The sequence below is a fragment of the Trachypithecus francoisi genome, unplaced genomic scaffold (assembly GCF_009764315.1).
Source record: "Trachypithecus francoisi isolate TF-2019V2 unplaced genomic scaffold, Tfra_2.0 Lachesis_group9, whole genome shotgun sequence".
Lineage (NCBI taxonomy): Eukaryota > Metazoa > Chordata > Mammalia > Primates > Cercopithecidae > Trachypithecus > Trachypithecus francoisi.
In genome coordinates, this window is record NW_022681474.1 from 72,440,473 (window position 1) to 72,465,826 (window position 25,354).

General features: G+C 36.3%; 1 protein-coding gene across 1 annotated transcript in view; it reads right to left on the reverse strand.

The window, feature by feature from the left end:
• Nucleotides 1–1,200: 1,200 nt before the first annotated feature.
• CABCOCO1 (ciliary associated calcium binding coiled-coil 1) overlaps nt 1,201–25,354 on the reverse strand; it is a 105,267-nt gene continuing 81,113 nt past the window's right edge. Inside the window, exons 6-8 of the mRNA XM_033209055.1 lie at nt 7,807–7,929; nt 6,985–7,125; nt 1,201–2,044 (exon numbers count right to left, since the gene is read on the reverse strand). Of these exons, the coding sequence (XP_033064946.1) occupies nt 1,970–2,044; nt 6,985–7,125; nt 7,807–7,929 (339 nt within the window). The 3' untranslated portion in view covers nt 1,201–1,969. The remainder of the gene's footprint in view (nt 2,045–6,984; nt 7,126–7,806; nt 7,930–25,354) is intronic.

Consider the following 25,354-nt stretch of genomic DNA (forward strand, 5'->3'; position numbering starts at 1 on the left):
CAATTGTTTGAATGGGCAAAAAATACTTTTGAAGGTTGTGGTTGCTCTTACTCCTATTATTATATCTTCAAGTTGGGCTGCCAGAGCGATCCCTGGGCTTCTCCACCATGGAAAATACAGGAGAGCAGAGTGGCAGGGTGGCTACCATGGGATGACTTCAACAGAGGGAGAGGACATGCTGCCCCACAGGTGCCAGTGGAGAGACAGAGAAGGCTTGGAATTCTGGCAGACAGCCTAATCAAGCAACTGGGCAATGGGTATTAGGGATGGGCAGCGGCATATTGAGTCCTCATAACCACTTCAGAAAAAGTATTACTTCCAATTAACAGATGAGCAAATAGAAGTTGAGTAGCCTGTCCAAGGTCACACACTCACCAGTGTGAAGCCAATATCACACTGTGGGAGTCTCAGTCTAGAGACCACAGCTTTAGGCATGTTTACATATATTGTCTCTATATGGTGTTTAGGGATCCTAGTGCTATTTTGGTTCGGTCTTAGAGTCCTGATACTTCTGACTGATATCCTTGCTCAAATAAGCACTCTTTATTGGAAATGCAGGTCTATTCTGTGCCAACGATTGCACGTGAAGCTGTTTTTGGTGATTTCTGGAAGCTCCTTTATTCCACATTTGCAGTCTCCCGAGTTTCAGTTTGTTCTGGAGAAAACACTGCTTGATAGAATCCAGACTTCATGATCCCTCCTACTGATCTGCAGCCATCAACATTTTCATTCAGAAAGGACAGCTCAGAGAAGAAACACATCTCCAGACCTTTTAGTCTTGGAACTGCAGGAACAATAAACATTGTTTTACCTTAAAAGGTACTCTTACTTCGCTGATCAGTGTAGTTAGAAAATTACCAAATGCTGTCAGATCTGCCTGTGCCCCCAGTGAATACATTTTGGGCAGTTTCTTTGAACTGATGGAGAAAGTAGGGCTAAAGCTGATATTCAATCAAGTGTCACCCTGATCCAAGTACTGTATAACCTGGAAAATTTTTGAAGAAACTGCTCTCCATTCCAGTATACTCTGAAGTATAAGAACTTTGGAAAAGAGTTTGGTAGTAATTAATTAATTTGTCCAACTGGGGACAATCAGCTGGCAAATTTATATTTTTTTCTTTTGAAATTATATTTTAATAAAGGTATTTAAAGACTTGAGATTTTAAAAAAATCATTCCACTGCAATATAATGGTTAATTTTGGGAACTCTATGAGTTTGATTTGTATTTTAGATTTTTACAATCTATATATAGGTTGGTCTTTAATAACCATTTATACATTGCTTCTTTTTATATAGGTCATGTATTCTCCTGGGAGAGTAACAAGATTAGAAATAACAAATACAGTACAGAATAAATTAAAGTGCTTCAAACTGCATTATATAATTTCAGAAAATTGGTTTCACACTGAAACGTTTAAATAAGAAAACCAAATGATTTCAGTAAAAAAAAAAAAAAAAAAAGAAAGAAAGAAAAACCTCGTAAATGCACTTGAATTGCTATTGTTTAACAAATTTTATCCTCAGTAGTGTGGTACTGGTATCTTTTCACAGTGTTCCAGTAATGTGGCAGTTCATTTGGGTCAAAATGGATAAAGTTATTATCATTTTTCTTTATTTCTGGTTATTTAAAAAGTTGGCTTCATTCTCCTTGAAGATGAATAGCATTTATTAGTCAAAACATCAAAGGACTATCATAAAAGTAATTGTATTTTTATATATAATTCTCCAAACTCTTGTATACAAAATATTCTTATTACACTTGGTGCAATAAATTCAGAGGCTGTTATGGGATGGGAGATAGCAAAATTGGGACCAATACTTTCCTAATTACTTAGGAAAATAAAAAGTGGGGCTTGGTTTTCCTTTCACAACTAAGTGATGGAGATACGACGCTCCAGAGAGTCTATTATTCTGACTGGTTTTGTTTGTTTCTGTGAAGTTTAGCATCACTCTCCTTGTACCGAGTCCTCAGGCCTTTTTCAATTTTTCTATTCGTGCATTAAAGGCCTCTTCCTGTATTTGCAGTTTTTCGTTTATCTCGGTCTGTGAAGACAATCATAAAAAACGTGGTTATGATGGAGCTATCTTTTGCTGCACATTGTCTTTGTGGTTTTGACATACTATAGTGCCTAAAGACAGACATTATCCCTCACACACCTTCCTGTTTTGCAGACATAGCTGTGTTTCAGCCTGTAGTGATGTGATAACACTTTATCATATTTCTCTGCACATTTCCAATGTATAGCATGTCTGCTATGAACAGGAAGTGGTATTTGGACGGCCATTTTTCACATAGCCTTGTGTTGGAAGATAGGATAATTTATCTGTATTTTCAGACAGACTTTACCAATAAGCACCGAATCAGAATAACTGCTTTGGGCTCAGTTATTGCAGTGCTGTGGGTCCCTCCACCCATCTGCAATGGATGTCTGTGTCTTCTGTGTAATACATTCTAAATGAGATCCCAGGAAGCTTCTGTTGCGAAAAAACAACACAAATAATCTTACAATTAGAACAATTCCCATAATTAAGAGTATTCATCATACATTAGAACTCTTGGAATGATGCCACTTTGTGGTATATTTTTGGTAAAAAAAAGTAAGCAATTACTCTCAGGCTTTGTGATTGCCGAGGTGGTGATAGCATTTTGCCTCTGGCAGTGATCTTCTGTGGACTCATATTGCTACCTGCACAATTCCACAAACACTTTCACATTATCTAAACATTAGTAGCCCTGGAAATGTCTTCCCTTTTTCACAAGCAATAATAAAATTAGGTACAGATAAACCAGTGGTGGTTGACTGGCAAAATTGGTGTTTTTGTTCTTGTTTAGGTGATTTAAAAAATGTCTACCACTGTATAAGGAGTAGCTTATACACATCTGTGTTAATAAACTCAAAGGTTACATTTCTAATAGCTATAACATTATTTGAGGGCTTCAGGGTAACTCTACTTTGCAAACCTTTTATTATTTTAATTTAAATAGAAGACATTTAAAAAAATCAAATACTGTTTTAAGCCCAGACATAATTTTTCATATTTATTTACAAGAGTGTAACTGTAACAGATAGTTTTGAAATGTCCATGCTGCCTTATCTGATGAGATTTGATCTCATCTCACAGTAAGATACGATATTTCTGGAAAGATCATATATGTGCCAACAATTCTGGGTTCAGAATTCTCATAAGTATCAGTCTTTTCTGATTCAGGCTTTAGTAAACCTTGGAATCAATCTCTGGCCTCTGGTTTCTTATCTTTTCCTTTCTTGGTGGTTGGGTAGAGGAGGCAAGGAGGAATGGAACCGTCCTCCAGGTCACAGAGGAACTCTTTCTTTAGGGTGTACTGACTCTAAAGAAATCATCATCTACACACGATTTTAGGTAGGGTTGAAAGGAGCACTGGTCTCGGACTGGGAAGATCTAGGTACTAGTTCAGCTATGTCGCCTTAGGTAACTCATTTCACCACCTGGATTTTAGCTCTTACCTTAAAAACTAAGTAGGGGAATAGGATTATGTTAACATCACACTCTAGTTTTTGGATTCGTAATTCCAACTTCCAATTTTGTGACATACTTCACCAATGTTATCTTTCATTGTTATGATGTCATGAAATACTTAAAAATCTGTTACTCCTGCCTCATTAAAATAAATAAATTTATGGCATACAACATATTGGACCACATGGGGATTAAAACGGATTGAAATAAGTTTACCACAATTTCAAAGGATTGGGAAGAATTGCTCCACTCAAACAACTGATTCTTCCCACTTTCAATTAATGTCCCTCTATGTCCACCAATAATCTCATTTCTTTTCAGCTAAGGATTAATGTGCTTATCATCTACCAGTTTCTGTTTCACTACCGCAGAGGGATTTTACATTTATTTGGAGGCCTTTCTGGTATTTTACTGAGACAGAAATTATCAAAACAAGTGTAGGCCTTGGGAAAAGGTTCACGAAGGTGCACCTAAAAGAGTGGCATACTGACAGAGGTGAATAATGTTTCAGATCTCCAGACTTTAGTGCTTAGTACTTTAGTTCAGTCACAACCAGCGGAGTTTGGATCTAAAGGCTCTGCTTCTAGTCAAGAACAGGCTGCCATTAGTCACTTTTCTTTATCATTCTTCAGAACCTTGCTGAACAGACAAACAATCCTGCAAATACTGTGGTTGGGTCTGGCTCTACATTTTTTTTTTTAAGGAAAAAATAATAGGTTCAGTAGTCTCTCATTGACCACTTCTTTGAGATGATCTCACGCTCAGCTTTTCTAACCTGGAAAATTCAAGTTGACCTAAAAACATCTAGCGTCCCAAGATGGCAAACTTCCCTCAAACTTTTTACATTATTTTACCCTATTGCTTAGACAGGGCCAACAGCCAACATGTAATGTAAGAATTTAGTGTTAGCATTCATATTTCTCTGAAATGTAGTTCTTTAAATATATTTAAGTTTGCTCCATTGGGTATAATTTTTATTACACAACTCAGGGCCAAAATAATTTCATTTTGAATGTATCTTTAAAATTAAAATACCTAAACTATACAGGCTTAAAGTGTTTGCTCTATTCAGTGTAATTTTAATTAACATCTCAGGGCCAAGATAACTTCATTCTTAATAAATCTCTAAAACCATAAAATGAGTCAATGGGAAAATAAGTGAATTAACATAAAAAACTTAAGGATTTATACTACATTTTCAGAAATTTCTGTATTAGAGAAGGTAAAATATGCCTGAAACCACATAGAAAAGGAGTTTTGAAAAAAACTGTACTTAAAACATGAATTATTTACTGCCAGTTTTTTTTGCAGAAATTGTAATAACAGTATGACCTTTATACAAAGCAGGAGAAAAAAAACTGTGGGAAAATTTAAAACATCTCACAAGCAGTAATTCATTAAATGTTCCTACAGCAGGTAAATGTGTTCAAATGGCATATATACACTGACCACTGACACACAGCTACCTTTGAAAAGGGATATGGCAGTTCTTAGAGCAAGGAACACTGGAAGGCAGGTTTTAGAAGTGGAAAATAACCTATACATCTATAATAGGAGGAGGAATTTAGGTAAGCAGAGAGTAATTACCCAACTTGGAATCTGACCAAGACACAAGGGTAAACACGGAAAAAGTGCCACACCACGGGAGTATTAACATCCAAAGTAGTCTGGTTGTGATATTAGAAGTTATGTGGTTTTTGTGGATAGCACTGGAATTAGAACTAGAACCCAGGTCACAGCTCCCATTCAGGGTCTTTCATTAGTTGTCGACCCTGGGAACTCTGGACAAATAACTTAAGTCTTTCTGTGTCCCATTTTTCAATTTATCAGGGGAAGTGCCTGCCTCACTCACGTGGAGTTTACTAGGATTACTGAGAAAAAATACATAAAGGGGTTTGCCATCTCGAACCATTGTATAAATCCACATCATCATGCTATTTCATTGAAAAATTGGCAGTAATTTGGCCCAGGCTGATATCTACAAATCCACTTACTATGGAAATGATTGTGGCACCTAGCGGATTTGCATCCCTGTTCTCTGGTCCATGTCCTCTCCATGCTTAATTACATTTAGGTGAGCAAGCTATTGAACCTCCAGGATGGCTTCAGGCCAATGGGAAGATAACATACAGATACACAGCTATCATACAGAGTAGGGGTATAAATGCTGTAGACTGTAATACTTAAAATAATTTCAATGAATAGTTAAAAACATACTGTTCACTGCATGGAAGACAGCTTTGGTAAAGACGTTTTCGAATTTTTGGGCCTGCAAACAATTCAGTTATTGTCTAGTAGTTCCTCGGCAATAATTTCAGAGCTGCAGGATCGCAAAGGAGCCCAGAGCCATGATTATACATAAACTATATTTAGATGAAATGTTATCAAATCTAAAAAGGAGATATGTTCTGAACTCAGCTTAATTCAACTGCACTCTGCCCTTCTACACAATAACCAGTTATTACATTCATGGGGTTGTTAACAATAAAGCTTTGTGTAAAACGTGTTCTTCCACTATTTCTGGTAAACACTAAACACCCCTTATTAAGCTGAGGACTTTGGCTGAGCCTGTTGGCACCAAATCATTAAATGTTCGTGTAAATAGTGCAATAACATTTGATGATTAAACAAGTAACAAGGTATGTTTATGCCAAGCTAATCTTGTGCTCTTTTTAAATTAGTTGTTAATACAGTGGGCTTTTAATATATGGTCTCATGTTCAGATGACAACTAAATCTTCTCCTGAGGTGCATTAATATTTTAAATATGCACTAGATTGCCCTCCTGATTTACAGTCATTTCTAAAGAAATTGCAAGTGTGCCCAGAATATGCATTTTACTTATTTAATCATTTGGTCTGAAAAATTATGTGAATTCCTGTAAGTCTTTGAGTTGGGGTAGAAATGGCTGTTTGTTTTTTGAACAGAATGAGAAAGAACTAAACATAAACCTAAGCCAGTTAATAAATCATTGGCAGCTGCTATTCATATGGCTGCTGCCATCACTATGTTCGTGTAGTTATTGGTGTAAACTGCTTAGCCATTAATGATAGGTGAAAAGGAACAAACTGTCTGAAAGGCAGTTCAAAGATCTGAAAGTCTTTAGAAATTTGGGGAAAAGACTTAGCTAAGGATTAAGGTTTTATCTTCAGTGTTTGCCATTTAGAAATGCACTCCAATTCCTTTTGTATGAGCAACATTTACAGTTTGATGAGATATAAAGCCTTTACCGTGTTATTGGTTGGATTTTGTCGTTGATTTTGTTAACTGATAACATGCACCACACTAGATGCTGTTGGAAAATCTATTTTGTGATCTTACTGAATCTCTGATGACGCAACTGAGAATTACGTGAAGCTGTTAAATTGAACTTCATCATAAGCATCACTCGTGCTGGCAGTGTGGGGAGTGTTTATAGACATTAAAGTTAAGGTTGGCTAATTAACCAGTAATAAAGTAAGTGAGCATACTATCAATACTGAGTACCTGAATGCTGATTAAAATGTCATCTGTGACTTGATCCAGCACTGATTTTACATCTTCAATGGTGAACCCAACTAAAGGATCCATGTTTGAGGTGTCAGTTTCTGGCTGAGACTCCTCAGGACTTTGTTCTTGATCCAACCCCTAGAATATTGAAGGTAAACAACACTCAGGTGATTTCTAGAGCATTCGGTGATTTATATGGAATGTAAAACTTCTTGTTTTAAATTTATTTTATTTTACTTTAAGTTCCAGGATACAAGTGCAAAATATGTAGGTTTGTTACATAAGTATACGTGTACCATGGTGGTATGCTGCACCTATCAACCTGTCATCTAGGTTTTAAGGCCCGCATGCATTAGCTATTTGTCCTGATGTTCTCCCTTCCCTTCCTTGCCCACCCTCCAACTGGCCCAGATGTGCATCGTTCCCCTCCCTGTGTCCATGTGTTCTCACTTGAACCTCAAATTTCTATTGGATACTTTTCTAGCAGAAACAATGTCAATCTGGAGAGAGATTTTGATTTGATGTTACTCTGCATTTATATTCCTATTCATAAGGATTATGACAGATCAAGTCATGGTATCAACGTGGTGCCTAGGGGAAAGTGAAGGTGGAGATTAGGAAGGGTGGGGTGGAAAGGATTAAAATTGCTGAACTACCATCAGCAGACTCATCTTTGAATCGACACTTCGAGAAATATTTGTATTTGGTTGGGAAAAATCAGAGACAAAGAAAATGAAGAAAACATTTAGTTTGTTTCCTCCCATCCCAAGAGAATATAATGATGAGGTAGGGTGAATGAAAAGACAAAAAGAAATATACCTTCATTTCTGTATCCAATGTTGTGGGGGGCTCTATGAATGTTGAATAAATATCAGACGACATTCCTTCTTCCAGAGGATTTGGGAAAGGGCCACATGCAGACTTGACAACCTCTATCACTTGCTGATGGGAAGAAAAAAGTTGAATTATGACACAGCCTTTGGTGAGCAACCACAGTTTCGGTCAGTTCCGTTACGTATGTACCATAGTTCCAAGTCTGTTATCTTTCAAGTGCCACCTCCTTTGAATTTTTGATGCCATTGCCCTCTTGGTTCTCTAGTGCTTTTTGAGCTCCATTTCTCAAAATTAACACTTTGTTTTCCCACTGTCTCATTCCCTTTCTATACTCTGTGGTTTACGATTTCATGTAGTATCTCCTCGATCTTAACTGTTTTGTGCTTCAGTATCCCCTTTCTCCTGACTACAAGCCCTCTATAGGTGGAGAACCAAGTTTTAGATGCTATGTGTATCTTCTCTAGTTCTGGCAGAGGATTAGGTATTTAATACACTTAATGACATCCTGATGGGGACTGCTATGACTCGGCAGAATGTAGCTGCTGAAGTGGCCATCAAGAATTTGGTGATGCAGACAATAAGGGCCGCAAAGGTTAATATATGAAGCTGGTAGATCAGGGAGAAGATTTGCCAAAAACACAGAGGGCAAGGCAAGACTTCACTATGAGCATTTAAGAATTCTTTACAGCAGCGTGCCGCTCAGAAGGAGGCTGATGGTTGGTTAACACTGGAAATGAAGGGAAAGGAGAGTCAAGGAAGCCAACTTTGGCAGTGCCCATCTCTATCTCGGGGGAGGGAAAGGGGAGATGAGGGTATTAATAACATTAAACATCTGATTCATTTAATTGGGTGTTGTTCTAATTCCATGTTTAATAAGCAGTATTTTGGTTATAATTTGAGTTCCCATCCCAGGTGATCTGTAGAGACATGCCCACTTGAGGGTTCTCGTTTTCACCCCTGCTACATGCCTCATTGTAAATTGATAAATTGTTTTACTTTATAGGAGCCTGTTATTGTGGCCCAGAGATGAAGTCACCCACAGTATGCTGACAAAGTCAGGCCCTGAGATTAGAGCTTCAAACGTAAGTTTGAAGACAAAAATTTGAAAATGTATAAATTCACCAAATAATTATCATCCTGTGAAGCCTGAAAAAGAAAAACCAATGAAATAAGCCTGAATTCATTTTTAATGTCTCCACGAGATTTCAAATGAATTTGTATGTTACATGTCACCATTTAAATATTAATGTTTTTGATTTAGATAGGTTTTGGAATGTACTGGAAGCTAAGTTTTATTTTTGGTCTTACAAATGCTTATGTGTTTTGCATTGAATTAATATTATTAATTTTAACTTGATTTTATACAAAGTTGCTGCTTAGTGTAAATATATAGAAGCCCCAACATGTCCTAACTTTATAGGCAAAAAGATTTGGAAACCAAGAGGTTAAATGATTGGCCTAAGGTCAAATAATTACTTCTTGACAGGGCTGGGAGTTAAACTCTGATGTGCTGACTTCTTGTCCTTTGTGGTTTTCAGTAAACTGTAATACGTCATTAAGTTGCCATATTTGGAAATTACTGCTATTATCAAGCACTTAATTTTTATTCCGTTAGGTGACATCACTCCAGATTGTTTATCTTAAGTCAACTAAATGTTAATCAAAATAGAATATTTGGGAAACATAACAGAACGGTTCTTTTCTCTTATGCACTTCCACGAGCCATTGCATTTTTCGTAAATGGGGCATACAAGAATTTCATCTTCCCACAAAATGATTTGTACCTTTTCTCAGCACTCTTGTTTTTCATCCTTCCTTTACCTTCTATTGCTCTTTATTTTACCAAGCTAGGAAAAGGAGACAGCTAAACATATTTTAGTGGCCTCTGAAACATTATAGGTAAAATAAATAAGCTGCACATGGGAATCAGAGACAAGGGAAGATGATGAGGTATTTACTTAGTGGTATAGACTTTAATATACACTGAGGAATAGGAGTGGGGGTGGTGGGGATGAGTGAGACGGCAAAAAGAAGAGAGAAAGGAATTGAATGGAGTTTACTGAATTTACTGCAGGCACTGAGATAATCTGCAAGGTAAAAGTGTTCTTTTTAAGGCGGTAGAATTTTCTCTGGTCTACTGTCACCATATTTGTCTTGTTGCTGAGCTTGACCATACACAGGCTAGGCCTTCCTGCTCACTTGCCCTCACCCCCTGTGGAAGTTCTCAATAGGTTGCCTCTCCAGCCTGGTAGTAGCAGATTCTACCATCGGCCCTTTTCTACTTGTACCCATTTCCCCGTCAGATTATACACTTCAATGTAAGCAGGTATTTGTGTCCAATTCTCTCACATCCCTGTGCTCTGGACTTCTTTATAAGGCTCATCTGAATGACTCACCAACTACCCAGTTTCCTGGTCTTTGGCACCGTGTGTGTGTGTGTGTGTGTGTGTACTGGGCACACACTTGGAAACTTGGAACTTCCCAGCTTCCACATCATCATTTCTTTGGTGGAGTGAAACTCCCAAGAACCTGAAGTTCTGACTGAGAGTTGAGCTTTTCTTTGCCCTCATTTTTATGAGTGTAGCCCACATAACTATTAATTTGATTTAATTGGTGCACAGAAACTAGGGGGTGAGAATTTCTTCAGGGTGTTTTGCATACTATTAGTGAACCAAACCCTAGCTCTGTTTTTCTTTTTTATGAAGAATTACGCTTAGCTGTGTTAGTGAGATACTGCAAGGGAAAGAAATGTCCCAATTTCAGAAGAGGGTAAATATAAAGTCTTTTCATTAATAATAATAAAGTACATTGTCAAATATATGGCTTGAAATAAACATAATGCCCAGAAGCATCACAGTGATTTTTTTTCACATTAAAAATGGTAGCCTTTTTAAAAAGCAAGTTTAAGGAAAATTAGAATCAATAATTGTGGTGAGAGCCCAGAGCCAGAAAATATGTTTAAATGAAACCGTCTGATGCAATAGTTTCTTTAAAAAATACAATTAGGCCTTTGTATTTTTTTTTAACAAAACCTCATGTTTTACAACATCGCTGGTTCTGTAATAAAATCTATTTAAAAACAGAGAGACATGGTCAGCTTTATTAAGTTAGATTTTCTGAAAGAACGTTATAATTTCCTCAAGTCTATGAATAGTTGAAGCAAATTAAATAAAGCTAGTTTTATAACTATTTTTATACATTCCTGCAGAATTGTAATTGTCTCATTTTTTTTCCCTCAAAAGTCTAATATGTTACCTCTTAAATCTGGAAAAATAAAAACAGAAAAGGATCAAGAATGTTTATTAAAAAAACACTCCTATTTGGTACCCTGATTTAGCAACCTCCCTTTTTCTATATGAGAATAGCACCCATAATCTTCAGATCAGGAAACAAAGGGAAGGCCTTTAAGTGAGTTGCCTGAGGCCTAATGCTGAGATTAAAAATCAGGAGTTTCTGATTATACACATATATCCATTTGGCCAAATGATTGCTTTTGTTTGACTTTCAAATACCCCCTAAATATTACTTTGAATGTAAAGCAATAAATGTATTTCTCTTGCCATTTTTGAATGCTTGAACACAAATGGATATAATAAAAACAATCATGTTGTTCCATGTGAATGCCATTTATATTTTTTCTGATAATGAGCAGACCATTTGAACTAAGGTGAGTACATTAAAAGCTCTAATAAAGAAGAGAATAGATTTCTAAACAGAATAATGGACTGTTAAGTGAACATACAATAAATAACATCTACAGATGTGGTTGCTAGAAAATTAGTTTTGCATAACTTGCCAATATACATTTCCCCCAGATGTTATCTGTTACATGAAAATTAAGTTAGTTATATTGTTCATTACGTGCACATTGCATTAGTGTTATTTAAGATGGTTTACATCTTTACTTGACTTGTGCTATGGTATTTAAAGTTGAATTGTGCTATGGTATTTGAAGAATATCAAGTAAATGGCTTTTTGGCATAATTTAATACTTGTAAGTATAAAATTTCATTGACAATCATTATGTATCTTAAAAAATCAAGGTTGTTATTTACAAGCCAAATAAAATCATAAGAAATCTTTAAAAAATTTGCATATTCAAGATGAAATGGACATCTGCCATGGGAATAAATACTAAGAATTTTGAACTCTCTTGGAACTAAGTACAGGGTCAGTTTGAATCTAAAAACATGCTATAGGAATTAGACTCTGCTTCTAGATCTTACTGTGTCTGAGAAGTGGTATAAAGATTTTATCTGAAAATTTGGTCACTTCATGCTTTCTTTTTTCTACTTTCTGTGTTAACATTATCAATAGTATGAGCTCTGATGTAGTGTTTTACTTTAGTAATGCTTGTTTGGAGAAAGTATAGTGATTTGTGTATAGTGGTTGTGCCACTGAAATCTATGACTAAGGGGGTAATTATTAAATTATTAAAATCTATTATTAAATTTTTAAGATATTAAATATGCAGTTGAGATTACAACTTTCCACTATTTTGAATAGCAGAAAGCAAGATAAATCTGCTCAAGCTTTTTTGAGACACAGGCACATAGACAAAATACTGGTTTGCTTTGTAAAGACATTTGTTTGGAATTGTCAGATGATGACTTCATATGTAAATCAGAACTTACTATAAAATGTCAAAGTTTCAAAAAGTAAACTTTACTGCAAACTTTCCTGACTATTAACTAAGGGAAAAAAAGCACAGAAATTCCTGTAATGTTTTAACGATTTTCCCCACTTGAAGAAAGGCATTACTCATTTGCAAGTCTAATTAAGAAGTACTTGTGTGGTTCTGGAAATTTTTAACAAAAACTTGCAATCCATTGCCCACAATATATGGCACATAAAGTAACAACATATGAATGCCACCTGCAAAATGCAATAAACTCTAGTAATGTCATACTGAGGCCATAAATTTTAAACGAAAAGAGGAAATTCAAAAGCCAACATTATCAGAGAAACTAATTAATCCATTTTTAAAGTATTTTTCTTTTGTGATAGGGCCATTACAAACTTCTTAATATACTCTGTAAATGTAGAATATCAATTCTACTAACAAGAGTCCTCCTCCTCCTTTGCATTTTTGACTTGGAAATAAATTTGCAAATGCAGCACATTAATTTTCTTTCCTATGCTTAATATGCAGTATTTACATTTTGAAAAGGTTCAAAATGTTGCCAGGCTTCTGCAGAGTATGAATAGACATCTAATAGCAAGTTCTATTTTTATCCACAGCATACTGGTAGTTTGAACATTTATAACTTAATAGAGCTTTAAGACCACCAGATCCACACATGCTAATCACCTAAACAGTGAACGGTAACACAGTACAACAAGTTAGGACAGGAAATGAAGATTACCCATTCCAGCTGAAGCTGCAGGGAGAAATTTAAGTTGGCAGGCCACGGTAAACCAATTTGCAATCTGGCTAGGACACTCCAGTTAACACCTTGTGTCCATTTTTATTTATCTCTTGATTTGATCTTGTTTTGCTTGGGCTTCAAATAATAATTTTTAAAAAATTAGATAATTAAAGTAACTGATTCCAGAGTATTTTAGATATCTTTTGAATTTTTAAGTGTACTCCTGCTTAAGGCCAATACTACAATTTGGAAAGAAATCTGAGTATTCCTATTTTAATGACCTCAGACAATAAAATCCTCTCTCATGAATCAGAAAAGGAGCATCTTCTTGTAGTGTAAATGCAATTTAAAAGGAAAAGATGTTTTGATCTGGCCATGGTGCAAACATTTCCTGAGGGATAGAGCAGTGCTTCAGATACCCAGATATTTTCTAAAGATGCAATAATCTGGAAGATAGATCACGGAATTATAGGCTTTAGACTTGGCTCTATTCCTAACTGTGGGATGCTAAGAACAACCCTAGACCTCAGTTTATTTATCTGTAAAAGGAGGACAATGATAATTGCCACCTGGCTACTTCATCGAATTGTTTCAAGCACAAACTAGATAATGTGGATGAAAATGCTGGGAGTTCTTCAAAGGGAAAGCATTATTAAACCTCAAGGTGTATTATTATTATTACTTATAATTACTGTTATTATTGAAAGGATCATCTTTCTAATGCCATCATCGAAAGACAGACTAGAGTAGCCATACTGAGGACGCTGGTCCATGCTATTTTTATACGTAATTGTTAACATTGCCCAAGCAGCCCAATTAACTGGGAAGAATTTGTTAATGAGGACATGCCATCACTGTGTTTCCATATAGTGACAGTCTTTAAAATATCAAACATATATTCAATACCATGTTATTTGAAGAGTTCTTTGGTCCCAAACAATTTCTCTTTTGAGACCTAGATAGAATGACATAATGAGGTAGATATGTAGCATGATCAGGAGTAGGGCAAGACACCTATTTAGAAAAGGAGAGTGTTTACACCTAACTTTCCAATTAGAAAATCTGCCTCTCCCCTTCCCCCACCCAATTTATCACTCTCTTTATCTTTTGTTTTTCAGCTTCAGATATGGCCTGTGGTTGCCCTGATTGCATTCATTTTTAAAAGATTGCCTTTAACAAATTTTGTCAAAAGTAAAGAGTCAGGGCTTACAGGGCAAACTTTCAACACGTCTCTCTTGTGAAAATGAAATACTGGAGCTCTTCAACTACTAAATTCAGCATTGTACTTTTGATTCTTAGATTGACCTTACCTTGCAACTTCCTCAGGGTGAGAGATGGAAAAGTATGGTTCCATTATAAATAGTTTAAAAAATCTAATGCTTTTCAAAATATTTTTTAGAAGCCACTCAGAGTATATTTGTTTAGCTTACTAGGTTACACTCTAAAAGGCATACCCTTGAACTCAGTATAAAATATTTCAAACAATTCTAAGCATAGATTTTTGTTCGGTTTCTTCTAGAGTGTTCTATTTAAAATTGAGGTTTTTAATATTTTAAATTTTATTTTATGGAGATTGCATTTTCATTACACAGTATGATAGCTTATATGAAGATGAAGCTATTTCAAGGCTCTCATATTATACTCTTTTTGAATAAGCACCTATAATTTGCAGAAATCATATGAGATAATAAATTATAATGGTTAGAACAGAAAGAAACGACAATGGAAGAATGCTAGGTCCTTGGTTCGAGTCTTTCTTTTTTTCATGCACTTCCTGTTATGTTGACAGTTGAAACTACCTGAATAGGAGGAGGCTGAAACTATTTGGATAAAGCTATCATATAATTTACTTAACTTCAAAGCATAGTGATTGAACTGCACTTCAGTCCTGAAGTCTGCAATTGAAAGATGGGGGCGAAACTTCTTAAAACCATATTCATTTAGAAATAAAAAGTTTTTGGTGCTAAATTAGAATGTTTGTAAAGTGCTATGAAATCTTCAGAGAAGTCAACCTAATATTATTATTTCTGACCTCTTAAAGCCAAGATGTCTATTTTAAGTAATCTGACATTAAAAATACGCTGACAAATATAGATTTAAAAAACAACACAGGAAATTGTAAATCAGTTGGTAACCCTTAGCATCAAGGAAATAAGAGACCATGAAAATGTAGTCATTTACTTTAGTCAACCTCAGCCTTAATTTTTAACTAAAGAACATTTGCAGAAAGCATGATGTTTACGTTTAGATATTTTATTCATAGTTTGTGTATTTCCCTTTTCTCCAGTAGGCTCATAAATTATTACCAGGAAACATGTTACAGTTCTAAATATTTCCCTTTCTGCTTAGCTCTCCCTAGCCCCTACCCTTTTTTTTTTCCCTTTTTTAAAAAAAGTCTCATTTAGTGATTCTTTAACCATATTAGGCACTTTTCTCTGGTCAGCAGGCAGGATTTTCTTGCTTTGGAGGAAACTACTGCCAATTAGTTGTATGTGCTTGGCATTCTAGAAACAGGACACTTGCAGTGAGCACCCAAGTCCTTCCTCCTAGGCAAGACAGCTTTTTATTCCATACATGGCAAATGTCATTATTTCAGTGACCTAAAGAAGCATGTCTTCCCTTATAAAGAATGGGTCTAGGTACTCTAAATTTCTCTGGCTTTTCATGAAATCTGAAATCTCAGAAATTAACTACAAAACTGATTTTGTGGACAAAGGTGTACATAGCAATACATGTTCTCAAAAGAGACCTCTCACCTACAATCTGTGAATCACACTAGTTTAGTTAAAAATAAACAAACTGAAATAGCAGCAGCTCTGAAAAATCTAGGTGGTATCTTTATTCCAGATTTGAATGTTCTAAAAATGTGGATTTTTTTTCCCCTTAAATGTGTAGTCAGAGTTCTGGATTGGCTCTGCTGCTCAGTCTGGGATGTGGTTTCTTTGTTTGTAAAATTAGGGAGTTGGACTAGGTCATCTCTAGTCCAGCTACAGATGTTACATCTTATGTTACTAAATTTCAAGTGGCTTTTTCTCTATTTAGACAAAACTCAAAGTTGCTTGCCTGTGTAGATCCCCAGATTCAGTATTTTTCTGTCATGATGTAGAAGAATATTTGGATTACACATTTAGTGCTTACTGGAATCACTGACAGGCTGAAGCTTGTCCATTTATTTTTCCTTAATTACCTTCCCCAAACCCGCTCCTCCTCCAATTCCTTTATCTTTTGGTGGCATCACCAGCTTCTCAGTTACTAGACTCAAAGCCTTGCAGCTGTCTTCAGCCCTCTCACTCGTCCCTAACGTTAAGTCAGCCATAAAACTCATTGGGGGCACCTACTGATGCAGGTCCCACCTGCGCCCTTCTATTTTTTGAAGCCTTCAGCTCCATGTTCTTGCCTTCACAGATCTTGAGCTCCAGCTGTACTAGACTACTCACTCTTTTCCTGCTTGCCCAGTGCCTGCAGCAGAGTGGATGCTCCATAATTGTTATATGGGAAAAAAAAAAAAAAAAAAAAAGGCAAAGCAAAGCAGAGCAAAGCAAAGCAAGGCGTGGAGGAAGCTGCGGTCTCAGCCCCGTCTTGCCTGTGCTGCTCCCTCTGCTGGGGGCGCTTTTCCCCACATCCTGCCAGCCCATCTCATCCATCTGGACTTCTCACCCAGCTCAATCACTTCTGCGAAGTTTCTCCTCACCACCCTTGTGCTCTCAGAGTTTCTTGCTTATTCCACTTCATAGTATTTGTCATATTGGCCTTGAGTGACAGCCAGGCAGAGTGATCTCTTGCCATTGTGTGGAAACAACTCAAGGACATGGGGCACATCATATTCAACTTAAGGACCCCTAGGCTCAGGTCTTTGTACACAGGGGGCAGTCATTGGATGTTGAGTATTTCATCAGAGTGTCCATTCATTTAAAAATCTTCAGGGCTGCCTCGTTTGTTAGACCAGCTGCAAATCACTTTAAATATTTGTCTTGAAAAATGGTAACACTTGGAGAAGCAAACCTAGTCATTGTATTGTGGCATCAGGTGCAACTGTCTGTATTTCGTATCAATGGAGCCCTAGAGTATTTGTTTGATTAGCAGAATTCCAAACAACCAAACAGATTCTCACTGATTTGACTTCATTGATAGTTCTTGTTATCATTTTTTTTTGAGACAGAGTCTTGCTCTGTCGCCCAGGCTGGAGTCCAGTGGCACGATTTCGGCTCACTGCGACCTCCACTTCCCAGGTTCAAGCAATTCTCCTCCCTCAGCCTCCCAAGTAGCTGGGATTACAGGCGCCTGCCATCACGCTAAGATAATTTTTGTATTTTTAGTAGAGACAGTTTTCAACATGCTGGCTAGGCTGGTCTCGAACTCCTGACCTCAGGTGATCCACCTGCCTTGACTTCCCAAAGTGCTGAGATTACAGGCATGAGCCACTGCGCCTGGTCTGATAGTTATTTTTAACTGACTTATAATTAAACTGTTTTATAGACACAGTGTAGTTTAAAATCATAAAGAGTTCTTCAGAGATAACACACCCCTCCCTTAGCTCCTGATGAAAGTAACTTCGGGAAGTGAATTTCTAGGAGGGCTGACAAGTTGCCTGACTCTAGGGGCCATGATTCACATCGCTTTCCATGAGCTTCCTCTGGTCCCCCACTTACAATACAATGTGAAAGGTACCCCCTGGGGTTGTGCAATGGGGAGGCCCTAAGGGCAGTGCTGGCCACCATTCAGGAAAATAAAGTGTGATGATGAAAAAAAAAAAAAAAAGCAGTTCTCATTTATTGAGAACTTACTCTGTGTTTGGCATTGGGTTGGTTAGAAAGCACGTTATAAATAGTATAAAAAGTCGTACTGCATTTGGAGGAAAGGTTTTACTGATTTCATTTTTTTGATAAAGAGCCAAAAGCTCAAAGAAGTTAAATAACTCAGCCAATGCCCCACAACTAAAAAATGGAGAATTCTTTCAGAACTTGAACCCGGATCTATCTGACTCTGAAACCCATGCACCTAACCTTAGGGGGAAGGGGAACCCTAGTAGTTCATTACGGATTCCAAAAAATGTTTATCTCTAGTTTATAAATGAGGAAATACAGGTTCAGAAAAGTAAAATGACATGTATATACTGGAGCTGTGAAAGCGGGCATTCTCTGGTAAATTCAGAAAGAGAATTTGTTCACTGGCTTTACATCGTGTTGGCACGAACTACAGTGCATTGTTCCAAAATAAGTCAGTGAAAGTCAGGAATGAAGGGTTGAATAGGTTTTAAAGATGGCAAGATATAAAAAGCATTTCATGTATAAAGAAAGCTGAGAACACACTTAATTCATTTGTGTAAACAGGAAAGCATAGGGACATCAGTTTGCTTTTGGCCACTAAAACTGCATGTTCCTGCTCAAATGGCAATTTGTCCTATTTGTTATAAGTGTAATGACTGTTTTCACTGGAATCACAGTTTTCTCTAGGAACAGGCATGCAGAAAAACAACCAATAACCTAGACAGTTAAAAAATACATAGAGAAATGAGGATGGTCACGTGACCCGAGCTCCTGTGATTACTCTTCCACTGTGCGCTGTAATGTGCTTTAAATCCATTTTCATATTTTTAATTAACACTTACTTCCAAAAAAACTTTCTGGAGGCCATTTAAATCACAAATGGGGAAAAAACAAATTTACTTTATCAGAAAATTGACTATAGACTATGTTGGTGGCTTTTATTATTTTTACATACGAATGATTAAAATTAAATATAGTCCGATTGTTCACGACAGAAGGCAGTGAAATAATTTTCATGGCTGATATAATTTTCAAGTCAAACCTGGGTGAATAAGATATTAGTTCTGTTGTGGATGAGTCTCATTGTCCATCCCGTGGCTCTGATTCCTGATCAGACCCATTCATTTCATAAAAGGAATTATACAGCTGTACCAAGTAACTCTTCTAACAGAGACCCAGGGGTGCATTGGAGTTTTCTCAACAATTGTCCCACAGGGCCTAGAGTGCTGCTTCGGCCCTATGGATTTTAGGCACCTATTTTCACGGTTTGAATAATTTATTTTCTTTGAGTGGGAAACAGAGAATGCCATCTTACTGCACAAATACTGTTTTAAAACTCGAACACCAAAAAAGCTGTATCATCTGCTAGGTCAGAACACTGCCACTGTCACCAGTCAAAGGCATAACTGCAGCTCTCTGAGGATTCATGTTCATTCACAGTTCTGCAGCAAGGGTCACAGTTTCCTTGTCTAGAAAATGGCCATAACAGTGGTTACCCACTGCCTGTTTTCTTCAGAGGACTAAATCCATATGTGGAAGGTACTCACACAGTGCCTGGCGTGTAGAAAAAGCTTAAAAGTGTGAGGCTTTTTGTTTTTTAAATTTCCATGTCACATATTTATGTCTGCAACAATGCTAAACAAAGCTCTCTGAGGGTAGGGACTTGGTCTGTTTTGTTCCCAACTTCACTGCCTGGCAGGTAGCTAAGAAATAGTGGGAAAATAAATAAATACTTACTGAAGAATTAAATAATTGTAGGAAATAATTGTAGTTTTATATGGTCAGTAAGTCACTATATATTGCGATTGTCCCCTTTATAGAGTCTCTTGATTAATAGTGCCAAATTTTAGGGTTTTGTTTTTCTCCTGTATCTCTCCCCACTTCAACCTCCCCAATACAACCTGTACATCAGGCTGCTCCTCAGCTGGGTGTCCAATCCTGCTCCTTGGCTTTTCCATATTCCTCCTGTGTTAATGGTCTTCCAAAAAGTGTCCATGCTAGATGAAGTTATGTAGAATGAACTGATTGTGGTGATAAGACCGGAATATTAGGATGGGTATAGCCTGTTATCTGATGAGAGAATTATTCCCACCAAGAAAACCTTAGAAGGGTCCTTCTGGTTTTCACACTTGTATGAAGGCAGCCTTGATATGAAGGTTTGCTAATGAAGCCGATGAATCTGGCCCAGTATGTTAATTTACTTGATCCAGGGAACTTTCCAGTATTTATAAATTAACTCTGTACACTAGGCAACTAATATTTATATAAGAAAATCAGAAAACAGCACGTTCTGCAACAGAGCACTTCAACAGATTGAAGTATCAATCGACTCTAGCAAAGCTAACATCGTTTAAGTAATCAAAAACAAGCAAGGACAATGAGCTACTACTGTTGGGAAACTCTGCTAGAAATAAGAAACCAGGGCTAAAAACATTCAAATAATAAAGGAGCATTGCAAAACCAAGCCATAGCATTAATTGGCTTAATCTAATTATACAATCTACAATTAAGCCTTAACATATTTCAGATTGCTAGTATCATTGGAAACACCAACCCACTGATTATTGTCATTGCCCCAGGAAAAGATGAAGGTTGTACCTTTGAAAGATCTGGTGTTCAAGGTATGTTTTGAAGAACAGATAGACTATCAAAATGTTATGAAATGACACACTCTGTTTCTTTAGCTTCTGTTTGTGTTAGAAGCTTATTATTCTCATTCTACTCAACAATGCTGTGTAAATACTAAGAAATGACTGGGAAAGTAATGTTACTACACAAATTCTTTATCTAAAAAATACCAGTTTCCTTGCAGTGTATTTTGCTATAATTGGTATATTTATCTACTTATTGGTAAATAATTTTATTTTGGTTTTAGACACAGAAATGCAACATTATAACTAATTTATTCTTTTGTCAGATTGATTTTTCTGTTGGTAGATCATAAGACATTTTATTATTTTTACAAGAATTTTTTAAAAGCGTTTGCTGTTATATCTCTGAACTTCACCATCTCACTAGCATCTGTCAGATATAATCACCTACAGAACTACCTTATAAAGATTACCTTATCAGAAAAAGTGTCATCTTGTGAGCTTAGGTGTGAGAGTTGCAAAATAAAGCTGAGCTACACTAACAACTGCTGTGCTAATTTATTGTAAATTATGTTTTTTTTTTTTTTGCAGAGATAAGACATGAGAAGTGTTTCTATTTAAATTCATTTCCTATTATTTCAACATATACAAAACAGCTTTACAAAACAGAGAACAAAGAATACTCCTTAAATAGGCTCTAGTGACAGTGAAATTTATTTTCTAAGCTATTAGTACCAGTCATGTCATACCATCCTAGGTGCAGAATCAGACAGAACCATTAAGACAAAACATGGATGCTTAGAACACGAGATGGTAATTACTGATTGTCATGTGAAGAGTGATGATTTATATGATATGAACTGGAAATAATTGTATGGCAAGCTGATATACAGCAAAGCTTTAATTCACTAGGCTGACACTATAAACTCATAATCTGCAGACCAAGCACCAGCCATGATAGATTACAGCGGTTCAGAATATATAAGCATGTCTTTTTCATGAACATTCTGGAAACCATAGTTCAGATGACCCCAGTAAAAACAACCGCAAGGTTTTTAACCAAGCTGGTTCCCTAAGAAATGTAAAAATCATAATGAGTCATTATATGATGAAAGTTCAGAACTAGGTGGTAGTGAATCACATGAAGTTATCACCTTTAAATCACCAAGGAGAGCATAAATTGTGTCCTATAAAGCACCACGATTCTCGGTGCATTTTAAACAAGATGAACGTCTTATATAAACATGATTTTATTATTATATTTATTGTGATGATTATTAAAACGAGTAAAATTTAGTGCATATAAAAGTGAAGAGCTAATGTTGCTGACCAGAGCCAGGAAAAGCATAGGCCTATATTTTGTAGACTCCTTTGTGTGACTCAGCCAATATATGTTGACCTATTCTGGTTTTTATGAGTACATGATAAACATGGGAATTTGTGTGATCCTTAAAAAATGCATTAGCAGATAGGGTTTGTGGAAAGAGGCCCTCAAATCCATCTTGGTTTTTAATTCGAACTAAGATTTGAACTGTAGTGTCAGAGAACCAGTTGTAGGTCAACCCAACTGTTCCATCCTCTCCTTTTTAAAGAACACTTGAGGTCTTTCAAAGAAAATGGAGTTGAAATACATTTGAGAAAAAAGTGAAAAGCCATCTTGCTGTGACCCTCTGCCAGTACGCTTTACACTACAACACATCACACGTTTAAAAGAAGAGTCTTGTTTTTTGCGTAAGATTTAGATTTTGGTTCAATTCAATCGATCTGTGCGCGTTCCATGTGCAAAACATGTCATAGGCAGGATTTCTGCCTCAAAAGAGTTAAGGTCTGAAGGTGGAGAAAGAAGGCAGGGATACAAATGCCTGTATGATTCATTGTAACACTATTTAAAAATGTCTACAGTTGGGCCACAGGGGTAGAGGACTGTTGGGTGAGTCCTTGATTTTAGCTGACAGCAAAACAATGTACCTGTTAGGGATGGGCCAAAGAGAAGAGCAAGGACAGGGAGGGGATAGTGGGGTTTGTAGGTGGACCTTGTCAACTAGCTATGCCTCATAATAGTTACCCAAAGCCAGAGGAATAACTGGCATTAAGTGACCTGGAATATAAAAACATGTCAAAATAATCTTGGCTCTGGAAGAATTTGAGTATAATTGTTAACTTCTGATAAATATTACTTTGATTATAAAGAAGAACAGAAGAAACACAGTTTTTGGTCAATGGTTATTTTTACTTAAAACGTTTATAGTTAGATGGATACAAATAGACCTCTGGTCATAGATTATGAAAAACACATTTGATAGTAGATATAAAAATTCTAATATTAATAACTACTGACATTTATGTAGTCCTTTCCTCCCAAAGCTCTTGACAAACATTACTGACTGTATACACAGAGGAATAGCATTGAAATGCTGCTACCCTTTCAAAAGACTAGACATTAATTCAAGGAAAAAGTAGCAAATGGAAATATAGGTCTGCAGAATATAGTGTGCATTTGGAAATGAACTCATACCATTTCAACTTGCTTGCAAAGTGTTTGCCATATTTTATTTTTATTTTATTGAATTGCTGGTGTTATTTAAGTTAATTATCTTACTAAGACCTCTATGGTGTTTGTCATTTTTCTTAGGTAGGGCCTAAGCTGATTTATGTTACAATAGGGCAGTAAGTACCAGGGCTGATGTTGTCTCCTTTCTGAGGACAATAGGTCTGACTCTCTAGCACCTCCTAGTGTGAGGAGGGCTGATATGCCAGCACAATATAGGAGTGCCATGTACTGAAGGACTAGTTTTATTTCATCACAAACTGAGATTGTACGTGGTTATCTGAGAAATACGAGAAATACCACCTGGCTCAAACAAGTTTAATCATACATTAGGCCAAATGAGTTGCTGCTGAGCTGCTTGATGACTTGATTAAAATGATGCTATGTTTGTTCATTTGCTTGAACAAAGTGTAAATTACATGGTAGTAATCATTTTTAAAAGCCAGGAAACACGAAATGTTTAATGTGCACGTTTAGAGCCCTCACTACAAAATACGAACAATTTTGCTGCATTCTCAAAGTATGACTGAAATAATAGAAATATAAATTAAGGTTATTTACATTTCTTGTAATAATGTTATACTTTGGAAATTTCAATTCAATTCAGGGTTTATTTCAAATCACTTGTTTTAGATTTTAACATTCCTCCTGCCTTCTTCTATAAATCCTGTGTATCTTCAAACGTTAAGTTAAGGTCTCAGCAATTATTTAAAGCTTTCATTTTTTTTTTTCAGAAGACAAGGAACTTTATATTTTATAAACTCTCATTTACATTATCATTTTCACCTTCACTGAACATGCACTCCAAGCCACGTACTGTACTAGGTTATGGGGATTCAGAGACAAACAACACATAGTCTCTGACTTTCAAGGAGGTCTCAGTCTATTGTGTGGGTGGTGGGGACGCTTGGTAGGAATAACATAATTTGCAGAATGAAACAATTATTAGAAGCATATGTAGAGTGTTCTAGAAATATAGAAGAAGGATAGCCAATTTATTTTTGGTGGGAGGGAAGAGAAGAACGGATTCAGAGAAAGCTTAAAAAGGGAGGTGGTGCTTGAGTTGAATCTCAAAGGAGAAATAGGAGTTAGCATGCAGATGGGGTTGGATAGGGAGGGAAAACACCAGATAGACAGACAGAGGAAGTGGCATGTACAAATGAATAGATACATAAGGAGAGCATTCTAGAACAAAAGATGTGTGTGACATTGGTGAAAAGCTAGGGTCAAACAGGCCTGGGTTCAGCCCCAGCTTTGGTATTTTATAACTACAAGACCTCTGGGCAAATCATCTAATCTCCTACAAGCCTTGGGTTTTCCACCCGTTAAATGGGAGAGATGACCTGCTGATTGATAGTAAACCAATTGGTAGAGCCAACTTTCTTAGAAACATATTTAAAAATGCAAAAATTAGAAAAATGGAAAGGAAAATTAAAGTGAAATTTAGTCGAGTGCTAATGCTTTAAATATTGAAATGTAAGTGTTTTAAATTTAAAATGTGATTTACAATCTTTCAGAGTAAGTCATGCCTAGAAGTAAGTATCTGTTTGTCTTTTGCTATGGCTACATTGAAAGATGGAGAAAAAAATAAAAAAGAAATCAAGGGATTTATTTTCCATATGTCCAAATAATATCCAGCTTTTTAAAAAACAAGTTTAGCAAAAGTTAAGACAATGTATTTCCCTCATCATTTGTTGAGAGGAAGCCTGCTTGATTAATGTAATTAAAGGGTTGCTTGTAACTCAAGACTCAATTAAAAAAATAAATTTGGCCTTATTACTTTACTTCCAACTGGTGGTTTTCCTAGTGTGATTTTTGAGCTAAAATCTGCGGCTGCTTTGTTCATGACACATGAATTGTTTTAGCACATCCTTTCCCCTGCTGTGCATATGATTAAGAAAGCAGAGGTTAAATAGTGCAGTAAAGAATTGGGTAAATTCATTCTATTTTTGCTCACGGTGCCTTTTAGTCCCCCTCCTCCTTTTCAGGACTAGAAGAACACAGAAACCTATTATCTTCTCCTGAAATTATTTAAGATATGTTCTTATGCTGAAAAAAATAACTTCTCTCTCAGCATTTTCTAGTACACTGATTTTGTGATGTCTGTGCTATAGATATTGTCTGTATTGGCAGGAAAACCAAATGCAAGTACATCCTACCATTTATTGAGTGCTAATGTATGCTGGGCACTGTAATAAGAATTTTGCACACATTGTTTTATTTTTACTTTGTGATAATCCTATAAGACAGGGATAATCA